At 41.2% G+C, this 21,657-nt stretch overlaps 1 protein-coding gene across 9 annotated transcripts in view; it reads left to right on the forward strand.

Annotated features, from left to right (window-relative positions):
- QKI (QKI, KH domain containing RNA binding) overlaps positions 1 to 21,657 on the forward strand; it is a 184,074-nt gene that overhangs the window by 90,556 nt on the left and 71,861 nt on the right. For 6 of the 9 annotated variants that reach the window (XR_008891404.1, XR_008891405.1, XM_056566804.1 and 3 more), the window contains exons 3-4: positions 5,891 to 6,007; positions 6,928 to 6,972. Coding sequence is in view for 7 of the 9 variants with exons in the window: in XM_056566804.1 (XP_056422779.1) it covers positions 5,891 to 6,007; positions 6,928 to 6,972 (162 nt within the window). In the remaining 2 variants the exon portion in view is untranslated. The remainder of the gene's footprint in view (positions 1 to 5,890; positions 6,008 to 6,927; positions 6,973 to 21,657) is intronic. The other 3 variants (XM_056566806.1, XM_056566810.1, XM_056566808.1) reach the window with 1 other exon arrangement.

Here is a 21,657-nt window from a genome sequence, read left to right on the forward strand (position 1 = left end):
AATCTTAATCCTTCCTGTACTTACTAGCTGCTGAATACTACAGAGGAAATTCTTTTCTTTCTGGAATGCTCTCTGATGACATCACAAGCACAGTTCTCTCTGCTGACATTATTATAATAACACTTTATTTATTGTTGTCCTTAGTGGGATTTGAACCCAAGTCCCCAGCACTGCAAGGCAGCAGTGCTAACCACTGAGCCACCATGCTGCCCTTAGCATACATCTGCTATGCATGGTTGCTAAAATGGACAGAGATGTCAGCAGAGAGCACTGTGCTCGTGATGTCATCAGTGTTCCAAAAAGAAAGGAATTTCCTCTGTAGCATTCAGCAGCTAATAAGTACTGGAAGGATTAAGATTTTTTAATAGAAGTGATTTACAAATGTGTTTTAACTTTCTGCCACCAGTTGATTTAAAAGAAAAAAGGTTTTCACCGGAGTACCCCTTTAAACTCTGCACAGTCTTATTCTTCTCTGCATTAAATCACTTTGAAATGACTTTGGAGTCAGAGGTGTCAGTCTGATAAAGTAAGGGCACGTTAAAAGGGAGTTGCTCTGTTTGTAGACACCCGTTCTTGTAGAGGTATGCCGTGGCGTCCCAGCTGCTTGGGGATGATGCTGAGAATGACGAGCCCATTGTTGGGCTGTGACACCGCTTTGTGTGATTTGGAATTGAAAGCTACGTCTGTGTTCACCTCGGCTTGATTGATTCTGATCAGTGTTGATTTACGTGCTGGCTCTTCAGCAATCAGACAGTTCCTTCCCGAGCCGCGGAGGGAATAACCATGCTGTGAATTTTTACTTTTCCCCTTCCGCTGTTGTCCTTTTGAATATTTACTGGAGCATAACCAAAATAAAAGCTAGGATTCAAGGTTTATTTTCTTTTTCTCTACAGATGCTTACTACATACATGTGTGCCACTGTCTTTTAATATTATGCCATCTACATGACTTACATTTTGTCTGTTTGTCTCTTTGCATGCCAAAGTAATAATTTCACAGGATAAAATGGTGTAGAATAAAGGCCCGCTCAAGGATGTGCCAAATTCTGTGTATGTTGTTCTATTTTTGGCTAAAGTTCTTTGAATTTGGCCTGTTCCGTCTTTGTTCGTAATCTTTAATTGACACTTTAAGATTAACATTTGCTATCCAGAGGATGAATATAAATGTTTCTTGCTAGTTGCTCGTAGACAGTTAGAAATAGATCATATTTATCATCTTGCTTGGCCGGCTTATAAGATCACGGTTTTTAAAGGGCATTTAGAAGCGTTATCTTCTGAACAAAAGTGCTTTGGAAGGATGTGGTGTGGTTGCCCTTGTCTGAGGGACATTACAGGTTCACAGTGTTAATGACAGCCATATCCCTGTGTGTAATTAAAACCCTGAATTGTCATCTAATATTGACATATATATTTAGACACAGACTCCACAAGCGCTGTTTAGACAGTCTGCTCTCAGATGCTTTTAATGGTCGGGGCATGTGTCTGTAATAAACTTACACGTCTAAGCTATAGAGAAGTGGTCTCCAACCTGCGGACCTCCAGATGTTGCAAAACTACAACTCCCAGCATGCCCGGACAGCCAACGGCTGTCCGGGCATGCTGGGAGTTGTAGTTTTGCAACATCTGGAGGTCCGCAGGTTGGAGACCACTGCTATAGAGCTTAACAGAGGGAGATTTCTTCCTGTGCATTTATTCTATGGTTCGTATAGTGTGTTGTCTGAGCAGTTAGATGAGCCTCCTGTAGACCTTTGCAAACATTCACTTAAAGGGGTACTCCGGTGAAAACCTTTTTTCTTTTAAATCAACTGGTGGCAGAAAGTTAAACATATTTGTAAATGACTTCTATTAAAAAATCTTAATCCTTCCTGTACTTATTAGCTGCTGAATACTACAGAGGAAATTCTTTTCTTTTGGGATGCTCTCTGATGACATCACGAGCACGGTGCTCTTTTCTGACGTTATTATAAGAATAATAAGTCTTTATTTATTGTTGTCTTTAGTAGGATTTGAACCCAAGGCCCCAGCACTGCAAGGCATCAGTGCTAACCACTGAGCCACCATGCTGCACTTTGCATACATCTGCTATGCACGGTTGCAAAAATGGACAGAGATGTCAGCAGAGAGCACTGTGCTCGTGATGTCATCAGTGTTCCAAAAAGAAAGGAATTTCCTCTGTAGCAGCTAAGTACTGGAAGGATTAAGATTTTTTAATAGAAGTAATTTACAAATATGTTTAACTTTCTGGCACCAGTTGATTTAAAAGAAAAAAGGTTTTCACTGGAGTACCCCTTTAAGACCACATTTATTTATTCCTTCTTTTGTGTATGTGGTATAAAGACCAGTGCAGGGGTGTAACCTAAAGCTCAAGAGCCCAAGTATTTTCACAAGCAGAAGATTTGTTGCATCAAATGAATGTAACCGGGGCTTGCACATGCTGCAGATGAATAGAATCATAACTTTAGGCTGGGTTCACATGAGTATTGAGCTCCATTCAGAAGAGCTTTGTTTCCGGAGTCTTTCTAAATACGGGACATGAGCGGAGAATAACATACTGCAGATGTACTGCAAATTACGATTCTGCTGTCCGCAGAAAGAATGAAACTGCCCATTCTTTTTGTGTACTCCGCACGCAATGTATTGCCATCTGTGAGACCACGCAATAATATTTGCCATATTTTATGCATTGAATATTTTATGTATAGACTATTTAATAAATCAGTGTATTTCTGCTGACCCACAAGGGCCCTGTCAGTCAAAAGACACAAATATTACAAATATCTTATTATCAATAAATGAATATGTATCCAATATTCATGACTCTAATTTACAAATCTGTTTAACTTTCTGGCACCAGTTGATTTAAAAAAAAGTTTTCCAGGGGAGTACCCCTTTAAAAGAAATCGTAGTAGTTCTTTTCAGTCTGACCACAGTGCTCTCTGCTGCCACCTCTGTCCATGTCAGGAATTTTCTGGAGCAGGAGAGGTTTGCTATGGGGATTTGCTCCTACTCTGAACAGTTCCTGACATGGACAGAGGTGTCAGCAGAGAGCACTGTGGTCAGCCTGAAAAGGACAACTTAAAGGGGTATTCCAGATTTTGTTTTTATATAGTGTCTGTACCTGTGTGTGATGGTGGTCTTCCAATTCTTCTGTGATTTTCGCCCCAATATTTTAACATACAAAATTACTCAGGTCTTGGGTTTTCCAAGGTTGCAGTGCGTTGAGACGGGACATCACTTGTCAGGTGATGACACTGAGCCTGTCTTCTTCAATGGGTTGAGTGACTGCTGAGTGGGAGAGAGATAATTTTGCAACATCTTTTGAATGGAATGCAACTCATTTGTGTTTCAATGGGTGGGGTGGCTGATGTGTGGGAGGAAAGTGACCTCAAACTTACAAGCATGGAACTATGGCATGTGTAGTTTTGAGATCGAAATCCAACAGGAAATACCCAGTTCACAAAAAGCTAGCCACAACATTATGGTAATCTCACAACACAGCTATTTTAGCCCAAAGACAAGCACAGGTCCTCCCTAAGCATGTCCATTACTGTCAAGCAGGTAAGTAGTAAAATCACCTTATGGTGGATAACCCCTTTAACTTCCTGTGGAGCATACAGCAGCTAAGTACTGGAAGGATTAAGATTTTCTAATAGAAGTAATTTACAAATCTGTTTAACTTTCTTTGGGGGACAATTCTGGACCTTATATTAACACCTTAACACAAATGGACTTACATTCACGTCCATTTGCGGCTCCCGCAATGCCTGACATCGCCGATCGGGCTGATGCCCGGCATTAACCCTTTAGACGCGGCAATCAAACTTGATCACCGCAACTAAAACGAAAGTAAATGTCGGTCAGCTCAGTGGTGCTGTTCGGGACTGATGAGCTGAAATCACGGCATCCTGAACAGCTTGCAGAATGTGAGAAAGATCCCTACCTGCCTCCTGCGCATCAGATCGCCGTGCCTGAGATCCAGGCAGGAGCAGTCAAGCGGCGATAATACTGATCAGTGTTATGCTATTGCATGGCAGTGATCAATGTATTCAATCAGTGTGTGCCATGTTATAGTCCCCTATGGGAGCTATAACATTGCACAAAAAAAGTGTTTTGATCATTTAACCCCTCCCGTAATAAAAGTTTGAAGAAAAAAAAGTGTAAATAAAAATATATGTGGCAACGCCGGGTGCGTAAATGTCAGAACTATAAAAATATATCCTTAATTAAACCATACGGTCAATGGCGTACACATAAAAATAATTCCAAAGTCGAAAATAGCGTATTTTTGGTAACATTTTATACCATAAAAAAATTAATAAAAAGTCTGATCAAAAATGGTACCGATAAAAACTTCAGATAACTGCGCGAAAAATTAGCCCTCATACCGCCCCGTATACGAAAAAAAAAGTTATAGGGGTCAGAAAAGGACATTTTTCAACCTATTAATTTTGGTGCATGTAGTTATTTTTTTTTTTTGTAGTAAAATAAAATCAAACCCAAATAAATTGGGTATCCTTGTGACCGTATGGACCTACAGAATAAATATTAGGTGCAATTTTTACCGAAAACTGCACTGTGTAGAAACACAAGCTTCTAAAATTTACAATTTTTTTTTCATTTATTTGAATTTTTATTTTATTTTGCCCCACAAATAGATTTTTGCCTGCTTTCGCAATATATTTTGTGGTGAAATTATTAATGGTATTACAAAGTAAAATTGTTGGCTCAAAGAACAAGCCCTCATATGGATCGATGTGCTCTGGACAAGTAGGGAGACACCTAGTGGCAGCTTTTTTTTAAACACAAATAAAACCTAGAAAACTTCAAAACAAAGCACATAAGATTTTTTATTTACCATAAGGAGTGCAATAGCAAAAATTAGTTTTAATGACAGTGCCCATTTAAGATCATTCTAAATAATCTTGTGACAGTCATATACCTTACAGGAATAAAAGTGTTAGAATACCAAAACAGTTAGGCCATGTTTACATGTCCGAACATTGGGATCCACATTCCACATTGGGATCCAACACAGATATTCCACTGCAGCAGATTCCCTGTGCTGTGCACACAACAGAATCTCTGTGGCATGGAAACTCAGTTTTCCTTGTACTGTGGATGTTGTATATCTGGATTTTTCTAAGGCATTCAATGCTGTGCCACACAAAAGGTTAGTACATAAAATGAGAATGCTGGGACTAGGGGAAGATATATGTTAATGGGGTTAGCAACTGGCTCAGTGACCGTAAGCAGAGGGTGGGTGTCAATTAAACTTAAATAGAAACAAAGAAACATGGATATTGCTCACCTCTCCCGTGCTCATGCAATCTGTTCTCCTCCACCATCTCCAATAGAAAAACATTGATTGCTACAGCCTGCCCGTTACGCTGAGCCACTGGCTATAAATGTTGGCACTTTGGGATGCGGGGGCGCCATGATAGACTTTCATCGCTGTGTCTAAAGAGTTAATTAGCCATGGGCCCTGGCTGCCGATAGGCATGTTCTAAACCTGCTCTTGCCAGCCATTCTCTGGTAACTGGAAAGCTACTTGTTTCATCCTGCTCCTTCCTCTCTAATGGTTACCAACCATTTGTGGAAACCTGTCCAGAGAAAACGTCGCTGAGTTGCCCATAGCAACCAATCAGATTGCTTCTTTCATTTTTCAGAGGTGATCTGATTGGTTGCTATGGGCAACTCAGCAACTTTTCCCCTGGACAGGTTTTGATAAGTCCCCCCCACTGTCATACATGCAGACAAATCCCTGCCATCCTAGACAACCACTTCTTACCAACGAATTAACATTTTTGGGGATTTCATAACACTGTATAAATATTGTGATTCACAGACACTTAATTATTCAGATTCTGACAACAACTTTCTTCTCTTTTTAGTTCAATTTTGTTGGACGTATCCTGGGACCTCGAGGACTAACTGCTAAACAATTGGAAGCAGAAACTGGATGCAAGATTATGGTTCGAGGCAAAGGCTCAATGAGAGATAAGAAAAAGGTATACCTGTTTTCAATACATATGCACACCCTAACATTGTGTAGGTAAAATGGATTTCTAGTTTTGTCTACATGACTACAGCCATATCTAGCTACAGATCTGAGATTGCAGTGCTTACAGGCCCTAAACATGGCAATGCCTTTTAAGAGTAACATGTACCCATATTGATCCTCCTACAATGCTGGATGCATTACAACCAGAAGCGATCTATGGGGTTCTTTTGTATTGTTCAATTAGATTGCCTGAACTTAGCATTGTTCTCATCCTTTTATAACTGCATGTCAGTGCTGCAAGTTATAGATGTTAGAAAACAAAGGCAGAATTGTATAAGACCAATACATTTTATTTCTCTTAGTTTTCTTAAAGGGGTTTCCAGGATTAGTCATTTTTTTGTAGACATAGCACCACCCTTGTCCTCCGTCTGTGTGTGGAATTGCAGCTCAGTTGAATTGCAGTGAATGGAACAAATACCACATACAACCTTAGGACCGGCATAGTGCTGTTTGGAATAAATTAGCTCTTGTTTTCTGTGCCAACAGATGTCACTGTAGCCCATAGTAACCCGTCCATTGCCAACTTTTCTCTCAAATGCAAGTAAAAATAAAATGAAAAATTACAGGACTCCTTATGACTAAAGTAGGCTGATGTATCTGAAAATTATTTAGCTCCAACGAGCCAAAAGTGCTCAAATGGTTTTCTATCCTGGAGTTATCTGCCTAGTAATAGATGTAAAATACGCCAAATATCAGTCTCAAGTGTTACTGACTGCACAGGAAAAACATCCTTATCCCCAATGTATGTAAATACGATGTTTAGCAGACGTAGACTTATATTTGATGTCAGTTGTCGCTTATGAGTGTGTTTTTGGTATTGTACTTTCCTAACTAGCGGTTATTACTGTTTTGACATGCTGCATGCAGGCGGTTACCAATATACTGGAATGCAGTATGTTGGCTCTTAACAAGGTAAGAAAACCTAATAACATACTTACTTAAAGCTTGTTTGTTTCTTAACTGTGGTATATTCATTAAAATGGTACTCCCATCTCCAAACACGTATGACATATGTAGCGAAATGTCTGGTAAATAAGGTTCCTGGCCCACCCAGATGCTTTCATCTTCCTGGCCAGGGCTGGATATAGTATACCCTGTGAAGGTTAATCCAGAAATGTTTTGAGTTGGAAATATCCTTTGAATATGGTTCTAAAATAAAATAAATCAGGTTAATTTTTTATAGCAGACTGATAGTGTTAACATTTAATGTACAGACATTTACTAAGAACCAACTAGACCTGTATTTCAATAGGCATAATGGGGGAGATTTAGCAGTCCTTTGGAGTCCTTCTGAAATCTAAGTTGTGATAAATATGGTGTTAGACATTATTTTTTTTTATTACGCGACTTTGGTTCCTTCTCTAGGGAGGCCTTGGCCGATATGTAACGCCACGCCCCCTTCTGAAATGACAAGAATGGAGGGAGGGGAGGGGGATAACACAAGGGGGCAAAACACTGGGTGTCTGCACGAAGATCGAGAGGATAAGATGTCTAGCAACGGAGTACCCCTTTAATGGTGCCCACACACCTTGGATCACTCATTCAGCTGACAGCTATTCACCCCCCAATCCCCACATACACATGCACCTTCAGCCAAGTATGGAGAGGGAAATATGCTGCTTTCATAATGCAGTGTTTAACACTTTCTGGCTTGAGGGACATCTAAAAGTAAACAATTTTGTGACCGCTAACAACTTGTTCTGGATAAGGAAAAACAGAGCAGATTTCTTTGCAATACCACACATAACCTGAGGACAGAGGTGGCACTGTTCTTGGAAGAAAGCCGCTTTGTTCTTCGAGATTCCCTAAATTATTTTTAAAGGGGTACACTGGCACTGACATCCTATCCCCTATCCAAAGGATAGGGGATAAGATGCCTGATCGCGGGGTTACTGCTGGGGACCCCCTTGATCTTTCACGCAGCACCCCATTACCATCAGCCCCTGGAGCATGTTCGCTCCGGGTCTGATGACTGCCGATCACGGGGCTGGAGTATTGTGACGTCACACTTCGCCCCCGTGTGAGGTCATGCTCCGCCCCCTCAATGAAAGCCTGTGGGCTTGCATTGAGGGGGCGGAGTGTGACGTCACAATACTCCGGCCCCGTGATTGGCAGTATTCAGACCCGGAGCGAACATGCTCCAGGGGCTGATGGTAATGTGATCAAGGGGGTCCCCAGCGGTATAAGGGGATAAGATGTCTTAGGGGATAAGATAAGATGTCTTAGTGTTGGAGTACCTGTTTAAAGGTAGACTATTATAACTTCAGGTCTGATATGTTAGTAATAGTGCAAAGAAAATAAATCTTTATAGAGAATTTGCCAGGCTCCAGTCTTGTACAAGTCTGGTGTATATCAGCCCCGGTCCCTTCTCTTACTACTATCTTCCTCATATTTAATATGGCAGGCACTGTCATCCAACAGGTTTTTCCTTTGGTCCCTTTATACTGTTAGTTGATGCAGTTTATATTCCAGTTTCTACAAATCTTTTCTTATCATTTATGATACCCCATCCCTGCTATGTCCACTGTTGTCTGGCATGTCTACAGATTTTCCACTATTAAATGGAACTAGTAGAGCAAAAGTGCTTACCTATATTAAGTGCTCACCTCGGAGTCCTGCACTTTGTAATCCATGAGCAGTGTTATGTGTACTGTTAACAATTGGCTTAAGAGACAAAAAAAAAAGAGAGAGGAGCGCGATCCTAGTGTATTACCATAGTATATATGAGCAAAGGTTGTAGATAAGTTATGCTCACCAGAGTTGGTTATGCTCAGAGCATAACATCTAGAGCAGTATGTTACTGAGCGTGTCGGCAGCCTTAGAGCACCCGATCCTCCAAAAGGGTCAGCAAGCACAAATGGATTGTGGTAGTTTATAGAAAAAAATTCTCCAAATGTGGTGCTTCTCCCATAAGATTTTTCTTTATTTGAACATCAAAGGTATAACAGGATGGTGATAGCACTTAACACGTTTCTAGCTCGTACCGAGCTCTTTGTCAGGATCAGGCACGTCTTTTATGGGAGAAGCGCCATGTTTTGGAGAATTTTTTTCTTTAAACTACCACAATCCATGTGTACTGTGAAGATAGCTATATACCGTATATACTCGAGGATAAGCCGACCCGAATATAAGCCGAGGCACCTAATTTTACCACAAAAACCTGGAAAAAAGTATTGACTCGAGTATAAGCCTAGGGTGGGAAATGCAGCAGCAGCTACTGGTAAATACCAATAAAATTACATTAATTGAGACATCGGTAGTTTAAATGTTTTTAAATGTTTATTTCAAAGAAAAACTGTAAACTAGCTCTGTAAGTGGAAAAGAGGGTCAACAAAAACCATATGGTATCAAAAATAACTTTAAAAGTACAAAAACCTCAATCATGAATCAAGCTAAAACAAAAGAGTTAAAATCCTTCAAAACTGGATTCCTCCTCGTCATCTGTATGTCCAAACAGAGCTTCAGCTAAAGCTGGTGTGAGGCTATCAGCATAGACATTGTCATCATCACTGATTTCGCCGTCTTCACCATCACTGCTGTCGTTTTCATACAAAGCGCTGTCTTCACTGCCATCCATAGCATTACTAATGCCACATTTCTTGAAGGCTTGTTTCACCATGTCCTCTGGAATATCTTCCCATGCATCACGAACCCACCTTGCTACCAATTCTATGTCGGGCTTCATCAGATTTCCAACTTTTGTCAGTCGGACTTGACCAGATGACATCCATTCATGCCACATCTTTCGCACACGATCTTTGAAAGGTTTATTTAAACACACATCTAGGGGCTGCAATACAGATGTAAGCCCACCTGGAATAACGGCCAAAGTAACTTGAGAAGACTTTGCCAATTTTTTTATGTCATCAGATGTGTGGGCTCTGAACATATCCCAAACTAGCAATGATTTTTTTTTCTTTAAGGCTGCTCCTGGTCGTCCGTTCCAAATTTCTTCCAGCCATTTTTTTGTTCCGTCTTCATCCATCCAACCTTTAATATGCGCGCGCACTGTAATTCGTGGTGGGAATTTGACCTTTTTAGGCAAGGTCTTTCTTTTAAAAATAATGACAGGCCGCAACTTAGTTCCATTAGCCAAACATGACAGAACAACTGTGAAATGGTTTTTTTCATTTCCTGTGGTTTTGAGTAAAATAGTCTTCTCTCCCAAATTTGCCACAGTTCTGTTGCTTGGAAGATCAAACGTCATAGGTGTTTCATCCATATTTCCAATATCTCCCAGGTCATAATTATGGATCCTTCTTTGTTTTATTATGAATGAATGGAATGACATCAGTTTTTCATCAAGGTCTTTTGGCAACTTCTGTGAAATCTTTGTTCTTTGCCGTAAACATAGGGCAAACCTATTCATGAAGCGGGTACACCATCCTGCTGATGCAACAAAATTTTCAATGCCTGGTGCTTTTAATTTGTCATCTTTAGCCATTTGAAGGGCACGTAAACGAATTCCCATTCGTGTTACGCAGTAACCGTTTTGACGACACTCCATAACCCATTTATGCAATTCAGTCTCTAGAGCCCCATATGAAGTTGTTAAACCACGTCGAGCTTATTTTGCCTTTGGAAGCTTTTCCAAGTTCGCTTTCATTTTCCGCCACACCCTCACTTGTTTTTCGTCAACACAAAATTCCCTACTTGCAATACTGTTATTGCTTTCTTCTGCTCTTGACACAACCTTAAGTTTGAAACCAGCTTCGTAGGACCTACGTTTTTGTTTTGGTCTGGGATTGGAAGTATTGGGATCCATTTCTAACAGGTAAAAAAAATAAAAAATAAAACACTTTGAAAGACCCAAAAAAAGACACCACAAGACCCAAAACCTGCTGGATCACCAAGGAAGCAGACAATAATTCAGGGTTTGGATAGTTTGATATAATATTCCAGAGGGAACAAGCAGTGCCCAGTACGGCACGGACCACGCAGAGGCTGCAGGCGCCCACAGATGAGAGACGGGGGGGAGGGATTTTTTTTTTTTAAGGCTGATGCCAAAAATCTGTTAACTTTCAGATGTTTTGTACATTTACCATTTATTAAAGGACAACTGTACTGCAGCACTTTTATGTCCCCCTGGTCCCGGGCTGCAAAAATAAACAAAATAAACTTGAACTCACCTTCCTATGCTCCCCCGTTGGACCAGTACCAGTCTCACGGTCCAGCGCTGACATCCTCTTCCTACTTCCTGGGAACGGAGAGGGTACAGTGCTGTCAGCGTATCACTGGCCACAGCGATGTCCCACATTGCTGCTGCTGGTGAAACACTGACGGCACTGTACCCTCTCCGTTCCCAGGAAGTGGAATGAGGATGTCAGAGCTGGAGCCTGAGGCCGGTACCGTTCCAACGGGGGAGCATAGGCAGGTGAGTTTATTTTTGCAGCCCGGGACCAGAGGGACATAAAAGTGCTGCAGTACAGTTGTCCTTTAAGGTAAATGCACAAAATATACTGTACATGCTAGAATATGTGTATGTGTTTGTGTAGTGTGTACAGTGAATAAACTGTGTGTATATAATGAATGCAGAGTGTATGTGTGTGTGTGTGTAGTGTGTGTACCGTATATAATGAATGCAGGGTGTGTGTGTGTATATAATGAATGCAGATTTGTGTAATGTGTGTTGTGTGTTTGTATGTGTGTGTGTGTGTATGTGTGTATATATATATATATATATATATATATATATATATATATAATATATACATACACATATAATACTGAGTGGGGGTGGGGGGGGCATATCTATTATTTCATAATTTTTATTATTTTACTTTTTGTTTTACTTCCCCCTCCCTGCTTGTTACTTGGCCAGGGAAGGGGGATCTGCTATCCCCTGGTGGTCCAGTGGCATGGGCTGAACATTGGGAGAAGTACTGTACCTTCCCAGCAGCTCTCTTCAGCTCCACTGTGCGCGCTTTGAGCATTGCCATGGAAACCCGTGACAATGCTCTGTTGGCCGCGGGTCTCGCGAGAGTTACACAGTGGAGCTGCAGGGAGCTGCTGGGAACGTAAGATACAGCTTTTGTGGCCGGGCAGCCCTCCTTCTGCGCCCCCACCGCCGAGACACGCAGCCGGCAGAGCAAAGTGGAGCTTCATGGCAGTAAGTTAGAGCTTCTCCGCCGCCTCCCAATCTGTGCCCCCACCGCCGAGACACGCGGCCGGCTAACACAATGAAGAATGCAGCAAAGTAGGTGACAGCTTCTACCGCCCCCCCCCCCCTTCTGCGACCCTACCCCCCCCCCCCCCCCCCCCCCCCCCACCGCCGGGCTTGTCAGGAGCCCGGCGGTCCTGTTCTATGTTATATATTATACATTTCCATAATATAGAACCGGACCGCCGGGCTCCTGACAAGCCCGGCCGTCCTGTTCTATATTATGGAAATAGTCACTCGAGTATAAGCCGAGGGGGGCATTTTCAGCACAAAAAATCATGCTGAAAAACTCGGCTTATACTCGAGTATATACGGTAGCTATATTTTGGAATTGGGGCTCAGCTTAGAGCTGGAGTACTTTGCTTTATCCAGTTATCATTGTCAGTTTAGTAGGGCAGCTTCTCTCTAGGGACTGTAACAAGTTTTCTAGTTTATTGTATCAGGCTTTATACCAAGTTGTGAAATTATGGATCTTTTGTTTTCTATGCATTAAAGTTGAGCAGAAAGAGCCAGTAAAGAAACGGGTATTTTGGAGACTGCAGGGAGTAAGAAGAAGGCAATTCAGGTTATCTTATATGACTTGACGTTTTACAGCTGATTTTCAGACGGAACTTCGTACGAATCTTTAAAACTGAGTCATTTTGTAGTGTGAAAGAAGCCCAGACAGCCGTGCAGGAAAGAATGGACAGGATAGAATGTTAATGTGTAGCAGCACTTTAGAAACATCTGGCATAATATTATTTAACTGAGGGAAAATGGCTGCCCTGCGTTCATTCATGTTCCTACCACATGGAGCTTGAAAGGCAAATGGCAATCAGGAAGAAGTCGGGGCAGAAGTAATGTGAGCTGATGAAGTATTTTGAAAGTGATGAACGGGAAAGATATTTGGCCACAAGCTGTATGGTGAAGACGAAGTGCAACCTTAAGGCCTAGAAAAACAGATGATGAGTGTCTTAATTCACTGACAGTCTTCATTGCCCCCAGTTAGCAAAAATGCCAGCACTCAGCGTGTGGTGCAGCTGTGCTTGCTTTACAGTGACTCTTTGAGGTCTTCCTTGCTGGCTCAAATAACTCCTGAACTCCACAAAGTATTTTTTACTTATCCTGACATTTAAATGTCAGGTGTGAGGAGATAACTGATAATTTATTGGCTGTTCTTTTTCTCGCGTTTCCCTTTTGTGGGTCTGTTCCTTTTAAAGTAGTACTTCTCTTTGATGCCATGTTTAACATAATGTTTTGGATCTCAAGGAACGGAGAATGAGAAAGAAACTGAAAGTATGTGAAGGTTGTTTGTGTGTTCATATAGTTATAAAATGGAATTATCAGACTTTTGAGCCCTGTAGAATTTCCCTTTTATATTTTATAAATGTTTGTAAAGGCAGACTGCATTGGTAGGTGCTTGATTGTATACACCCAATGGAACTTAATAACACACATGAATTTAATGATTATCCCCTTAAAGCGGTACTGCAGCGCAGAGTAACATCTCCTATCCACAGGATAGGGAACAAGTGTCAGATCGCTGGGGGGTCCGACTGCTGGGAACCCCTGTGATCTCCTGAATGGGCCCTAGCTCTCAGAGAGTAGCATGTGCTGAGGTCAGCACGCGATCCATTCATTTCTGGGAGCGCAGGAGATTACAGAGCACAGCACTCGGGTCTCTTCAGAGAATGACTCCAGCACATGCTTCACTGAGCATTGGGTCCTGTTCAGCAGATCGCAGTTGTCCAACTGCTGGAATCCCTCTGGGATCTCCTGCATGGCACTCCCTAGGAGCTGGGCCTGTGGATCCCTGCATGAAGCGGCTCCCAACACGCCCCCTCCATGTATCTCTATGGGGAGCAGGAGGCCGACACGCGTTTGACGCGCTCTGTTCTTTAGGACTGCCGGGGTGCCGTGCAGGAGGAGATCGCGGAGGGGGGTCTCAGCGGTTGTACTCCCTGTCAAATGCCAAAAATGACCCTGTCCTGAAGGGGTTAAAGACTGGTTGGTAGCTGCACGGGACAGATCCAGAGATTGTTTGTATCAGTAATTGGATTTTGACAGATACATTTGCAAGTGGGAGGAAAAAAAAACAGAAGAACGGAGAGGTTAAATATTTTGGGTAACTGGTGACAGCTGGGTAGAGAAACTAGAGGAGGTGTAAGGAATGGGTTCACTAGTGCAGGTAGTGGGATGAGAAGGGCATGGAGATTTCTTGCGCCCCCCCCCCCCCCTTTTTTTATGTGCACATTTTTCAATTTGAGCTGTATTTTAAATTTTGTGCCTAAATGCTGCAATGGGGCACTTCTCCCCTGCTGTATATTACCATGCATAATGAGGCAGAACTTTTACTTTGGCTGTATACCAGCCGTCTCCAGGGCGAGACTGGAAGATGGCTGCTATGGGGATGAAGCGGGAAACCTCGTCTCGTATGAATAGTAATATACAGTGGCAGTTCCAGCATGTATGTACCAAATTTGAAATACATGCCAATTTGAAAAATGACTAGTAATTTGTCAAATTTTAATTAGAGGTGCATTTTAAAACTGTGCAACAGACCAAAAAAATTTAGTTATTTTTTATGTATTGTTGGATCCTGTTTTTGTCTAATATATGTCAATGGCAATAAAAGGCAACATAATAGGCATTCTGTTGCATCCATTCTTTATAAAAGGTACCTCCCCCCCCCCCCCCTAACCTTGAGATAGAGGTTTCAACATTATCCAAAAACCTAATGGACCAGGCCCTTACTGGCTTAAAAGTTGAGTGATGAAAAGGATATGTGGGTGGGAATAGGATGACTACTACTTGGGACTAGGTGGCCAGGTCTTCAGGGAAGAGGTCAGAGATGGGCACCTGCACTCTTAGGCCTAAGCAGACATTTGAAACTAAATGAGAGGGATGAATAGGTTTGTTTTGATTGGTATTTTGTAACGGCTGTATGGGACTTTGTGACGGCCGGTTTTAAGGGTTTCCTTGACGGGTCTTTAAAACAGAGAAATGATATAGTGTGAAAGCAGCCTAACAAAACAAACTTTAACTCCCCTTTGAACGTTCCTCCGTTGTGCCGATATCGGTGTCCCGATCCTCAGATGCCAGTCTTCTTCCTGGGAATGATGAGTCATACTGCGCTCAGCTATCGCCGGCCGCAGCGATGTCCCGTGTTGGTCGGTGATAGGCTGAGCGCACTGTCATGTAATGAACCCGAGCAGCAGGGAGGAGCCTATCACCGACCAAGACGGGACATCGCTGCGGCCGGCGATAGCTGAGCGCACTATGACTAGGAGGACCGGGACACCGATGTCATCTAAACGGGGGAATGCAGGAAGGGGAGTTTAAAGTTTGTTGTTACTTTTTGCAGCCCGGGCACAGGGGATTCTGAACAATTACCACTACAGATCTCCTTTTAACTGTTTCCACTGGACAACCCCTTTAAGCATGACTTTTTTATAATGAAGAAAATATGTTTTGTAAGGGGTGCTGTTTTGTCAAAGGTGGTTTTGAAAGTGTCATAGTAATGTTTGGCATTTAGATTGGAACAGGAAAGGGAAGAGATCAGGGAAAAGGAAAACTGTAGTATTGGTTAGAAGTTGTTTATAGCATGTAGATTTTGGTTCGTGTATGACCGTTTTTGTGACGGAACAGGATATTTATTTATACTAATAAGTGTGAATGTCTCCAGATAATGAGCTCTTTCTTTTCATAGTCTCTACAGTAGTATGTAGATAGTTTGTGTCTTTTGTAATTCATTTAGCTAGTAATAATGCATGAATCTCGCAGGGTAATTCCACACGGAGTGGTGGTGCATGGACAATGTGCTCTGCATCTGCTGTGTATACAAATATGAGAGTATTAGAGATTGACTTCTCAATCAGTTCATGAAATAAAGTGCCACTATATTTCTTAAGGCTTAAATTCTTAGTATTTGCTGAAAATGTTGTGAAAGATTTTTGCGGTGTGCGATTAATCTGATCGGCCACTTTTTGGCTTATATGCAGTGCTGTAAGCAATGTAGAGACTTTAGATCCGCTTTTCCTGTACATTTTGCAAATACTTTGTCATTTAGACATTATCAATTCTGTTCCTACCAAGGCCTCATCCTGATCATTTTCTATACTCTGACTGGAACGGTGGACATTGGTGGCAGAACAATGGCATTGATAAGTTATTTGTATTGTCGACTGGATCTAGAAATCAGCATGGCAGAGGAACGATTAGTCAAATGCTGAGTAGACACAAGCTTGACATTTCTTTGTGCAATCCCAGGCTTCTGTTACCTTCTAATAAAATAGGTATACACAGATGAATGTTTGCCAAACCTGACGATTGCAATGGGACAAGCCAACCACTTAGAGTATAGGGGCCTCCCAACTTTTCACTGACAGCAGTTGTCAGCAGAAATAATGTATTAATTTAATGTTTTCAACAATTGCTAAATGAGTATTTCACAAGATATAGCTCTATTTACAATTGTCATTATTATAAATTGTTTGTCATTTTGAAGAAGCACATTTATTTTAGGTAGTTTGACATGTTCAGTAAGAGAACATAGAATAAAAATGTATTTAAAATCAGACCTGGATAATGACTGCTGAATAACGGCTATCTATGTGTACTTGAAAATCCATTTTATTAGTGCCTAGTGTTAGACATTTTAGACTTTCAAATGGGTTTTTGGGCAAGATGATGATTCTTTTTTAAAAGGGCAGACTAAATGAAAATAAGCATTACCCAAATCCTAAATCCTAAATGCTGATCTCCACTTGATGGTCCCCTCTTAAGAAAAAGGAAATTGAAGGAAATCCCCTCTTGCCAATCTATGGCTATATAGCCGTGACCACCCACCGCAGCCAGTAAATGACTAAGCTGGCATTTCCTGTGTGTCAAGAGGAAGTGGAGACCAACTAGAATGTGGTAAGCATTTGAAAGGCAATGGCAGGGTATAATGGAAGGGAGTAGCTTCTAGTCTGGCCCTTCATATTCCATTAAGGACAACGAACGTAAATGTATGTCCTGATACGCAGGGACTTACATTGACGTTCTGTACATGACGCGAGTGCTGGAGCGGTGCTCACTTCATGCAGAGCAGGTTCTTGCCAGGGATCCACCAGTAATGGTGGACATCATCTCAGTACAGATTGTGGTATCTGCGGCAGTGCAATAATAGTAATAGTACAATAATAGTAAAGCCTGTAAATATGGGTATCATTTTAATCGTATTGTCCCAAAGAATAAATAGAATGTCATTTTTACCATAAAGTGCAATACATAAAAACAAAACCCTCCAAAAGTAGCAAAATTGCGTTTTTTTTTTTTTTAATTTCCTCACAAAATTATATTGTTTTGGTTGCGCTGTACATTTTATTGTAGAATAAAATAGATCATTAAATAAAAGGTTTCATTAGTTGGTGGTAAAATAAAGGAGGAAAACGAAAACATTATTATTATTTTTAAATCAATTGATGCCAGAAAGTTACAGATTTGTAAATTACTTCTATTAAAAAATCTTAATCCTTCCAGTACTTATTAGCTGCTGAATACTACAGAGGAAATTATTTTATTTTTGGAACACAGTGCTCTCTGCTGACATCACGAGCACAGTGCTCTCTGCTGACATCTCTGTCCATTTTAAGAACTGACCAGAGCAGCATATCTTTGCTATGGGGATTTTCTCCTACTCTGGACAGTTCCTAAAATGGACAGAAATGTCAGCAGAGAGCACTGTGGTCATGATGTCGGCAGAAAGCTCTGTTCCAAAAAGAAAAACATTTCCTCTGTAGCATTCAGCAGCTAATAAGTACTGGAAGGATTAAGATTTTTTTTTTAATAGAAGTAATTTACAAATCTATTTCTTTCTGGCACCAGTTAAAAAAAAAAAATAATAATAATTTTTCCACCGGAGTACCCCTTTAAGGGGATATAGGGACATTCCTTTTTATTAGTAAAGTACCACTTCAGTTCAGTCTAAAATCTCCTCAAAGAGAACCAAATACTTCAAAAGAAGCCTCATGGTGACCGAACACTATCATATAAGTTTTAATGGGGTTATCCAGGGAAAACTTTTTTTTTTTTTTTTTTTTTAACTGGCTCCAGAAAGTTAAACAGATTTGTAAATTACTTCTATTAAAAAAAAATCTCAATCCTTTCAATAATTATCAGCTGCTGACATCTGGGGGTTTGCTTCTAAACTGGGCGGTTCCCGAGACATGTCATCAGAGAGCACTTAGACAGAAAAGAACAACTCAACTTCATCAGCTCATAAGTACTAAAATATTTTTTAATAGAAGTAATTTACAAATCTGTAATTTTCTGGAGCCAGTTGATGTATAAGAAAAAAAGTTTTTTACTGGATAACCCCTTTAATTCAAATGCTTATAATTAGGAAATCTAAACACTTACCTCTTTAAGTGTTTGTTCACACATGCAGATTTTCTGTTGCGTAAATCTGCAGCGAAATACTCAGCCAAAAATATATGTGTGATCGTACCCCAATAAATACTAAAATGCTATTAAAGGGGTACTCTGGAGAGAAAAAAAATAACAAATCAACTTGTGCCAGAAAGTTAAACAGTAAATTACATCTGCTTAATAATTTTAAGCTTCTTAGTACGTATCAGCTGCTGTATGCTCCAGAGAAAGTTTAGTACTTCTTTCCAGTCTGACCCCAGTACTCCTTGCTGTCACCTCTGTCCATGTCTGGAACGGTCTAGGGCAAGAGAGCTTTTCTACGTGGTTTTGCTCATGCTCTGAATAGTTCATCACATTGATGGAGGAGGCAGCAAAGAGCACTGTGGTCAGAGTGGAAAAAACTACAAAACTTCCTGTGGAGCATACAGCAGCTGATAAGTACTGCAAGGATCAAGATTTTTAAATAAGTCATTTACAAATCTTAACTTTCTGGCACCAGAAGACAAGGGTGCATGGCCAACCCCCTCAGTACCCGTTTAAGGGGAAGGGGAAGCTGCAGCCAGAGAGCTCTGGCATCTGCGTATCTCTCTTAGACAATGTCAGTGGCTTAATCTGTCTGTGAAGAGTCGGGAGGCCGACATATACTTAGAAGCACCTTCTAAGATTTGTCATCACTAAGATGAGGGGGCAGGGTTTCTTAGTTGACCACTGTGCCCCTCAAGTTGTGATCAGCTTGGCTCTCCTTACAGCACAGTGAATGATATACTGACTCATAGGGACTCTATTCATTTATCATGTAAATTTAAACTCCAAACCAACCTTCAATATTCTACTTAATCCTGTACTATACGCTGTCTTGTGTGTGACAAGCAACAACATAACGTGTGATTTGGATTGTTTCTCTGGACAGCTGAGAATGTTAAACCCTACTGCTCTGGCACATATGGTGCTATAAGGCACATTGGGTTTACACTAACATAATAGAGGTATAGCACTGTTGCATTTATTTATAATAATAATAATATTGTACATGTAAAATAGACACTAAGAGTGACAGTTATCAAAATCTGCAGAGGAAAAGTTGACCAGTTGCCCAAAACAATTAATCAGATTGTTTTTGTTTTTATTTTTTTATTTTTAACAAGGCGCAAGGGGAAAAAAAAATCTTGTTTACTATGAGCAACTGGTCAATAATAAATCTCCCCCTAATTGTATTAGAATGTTAATACAGGTATTAAATGTTAGGTTGTGTCCTCTTTATCTTAGTAAACTCTGGGCCATGGGGTAAGCATTGTCAAAGGTTAGCTGTGGATTTCTGCTGCCGTATCAATCTGTATAAGGCCGAAGACACACACACACACACACACACACACACACACACACACACACACACACACACACACACACATACACACAAATATATAATTTTTTATTTTATTTTACAAATGACACACTTGAAAATTGGGAAGAAGAGGTGTTATTGTGTAAGAGCACACAGATGCCTTACAGAGGAAGTGAAAATGCTGCGTATATTGTTATTTAGAATAAAATGACTGCCTTTGCAGCTGGGTACATTTTTTGACAAATGTGTCTAGTGTAAACCTTTCTGACTGCAGCTGACAGACTATTTGGCCTCCTGAAAAAGCGGTGTGGAGCCGGCATAAGAATAGGTATTGGGACCCTTCCCTAGAGCCACTGGCATTTTCTTCTAGCGATCAGCAGGAATAATAGTCATTGGACCCTAACTGGTTTAAGATTTGGGACTTATATCAATGTTTGTGTTGAAATAATAACCACCATGAATGAAATTTGTATGTAAAAGAAAGGAGCATTGTTCTTTTATGCTCATGGATTTTGTAAAGTTATTACGGGTCTCCAGTGACCCGGAAATAAAGGGTGATCGGAGGTGTTTAAAGGAAATCTGTCATCAGCTTCACCCGCACTAAACCTGTTACACAGGCTTGTAGTGCGGGTGATCCTGATTAAAACGCTCCTTACCTGGTTAAAAATGGTTGAGCTCTTCTTAAGATATCTATATTTTTAGTTTTCTGTTATTCCCTGGCTTGGGACTCAGTGGGAGGTCTTATCATCTGGGACTCGGCCACACGTCATTCTAGCTGGGCGGAGCTGCCGACCGGCTCATGAATATTCATGAACTTATCCTCGTAGTCTAACTCCTTTTTCTAGGTCTGGTGGGGAGGGCCGCGCATGAGGATAAGGTCATGAATATTCATGAGCCGGGCGGCAGCTCCGCCCAGCTATAATGATGTGTGGCAGAGTCCCAGATGATAAGACCTCCCACTGAGTCCCAAGCCAGGGAATAACAGAAAACTAAAAATATAGATATCTGAAGAACCGCTGAACCATTTTTAACCAGGTAAGAAGCGTTTTAATCAGGATCACCCGCACTACAAGCCTGTGTAACAGGTTTAGTGTGGGTGATTCTGATGACAGATTTCCTTTAAGACACCCCCGGTCCCCCTGAAGGGATAGGAGTTAGGTGACAGGGGTGCCACTCCTCCTATCCCTGCTATTAGTTGATCAGAAGCTATTGATCAGTACATGCTGGGAGTTGTAGTTATACAACAGCTGGAGGCATACTGGTTGGAAAATACTGAGTTAGGTAAGAGAACCTAACTGAAGGTTTTCCAACCAATGTGTCTCCAGCTGTTGCAAAAGTACAACTCCCAGCATGCACGGTCTGTCAGTGCATGCTGGGAGTTGTAGTTTTGCAACAGCTGAAGGTTTGACCCCCCCCCCCCCCCCCCCCCCACAATATGTTAATGCTTCAAGTTTGAGCTGCAGCTAATTTTCTGCGGCAGCGCAAGCTCCTAGCGGGAAACTCGCTGTAGAAATTTTTTTTTTTTCACTAAAATGCTGGTGTTACCCTAAATTTTTTGATTTTCACAAGGGAAAATAGAAGAAATAGGGTTACAAATTTTGGGGAGCTTTTTTCCTGAGTGAGAACATACCACACATGTGGATGTAAAGTTTTCTGCGGGTGCACTACAATGTGACCCCATCTTGGAAACTACACCCCTCACAGA

This window comes from Hyla sarda, chromosome 3 (assembly GCF_029499605.1).
Source record: "Hyla sarda isolate aHylSar1 chromosome 3, aHylSar1.hap1, whole genome shotgun sequence".
Taxonomy (NCBI): Eukaryota; Metazoa; Chordata; class Amphibia; order Anura; family Hylidae; genus Hyla; species Hyla sarda.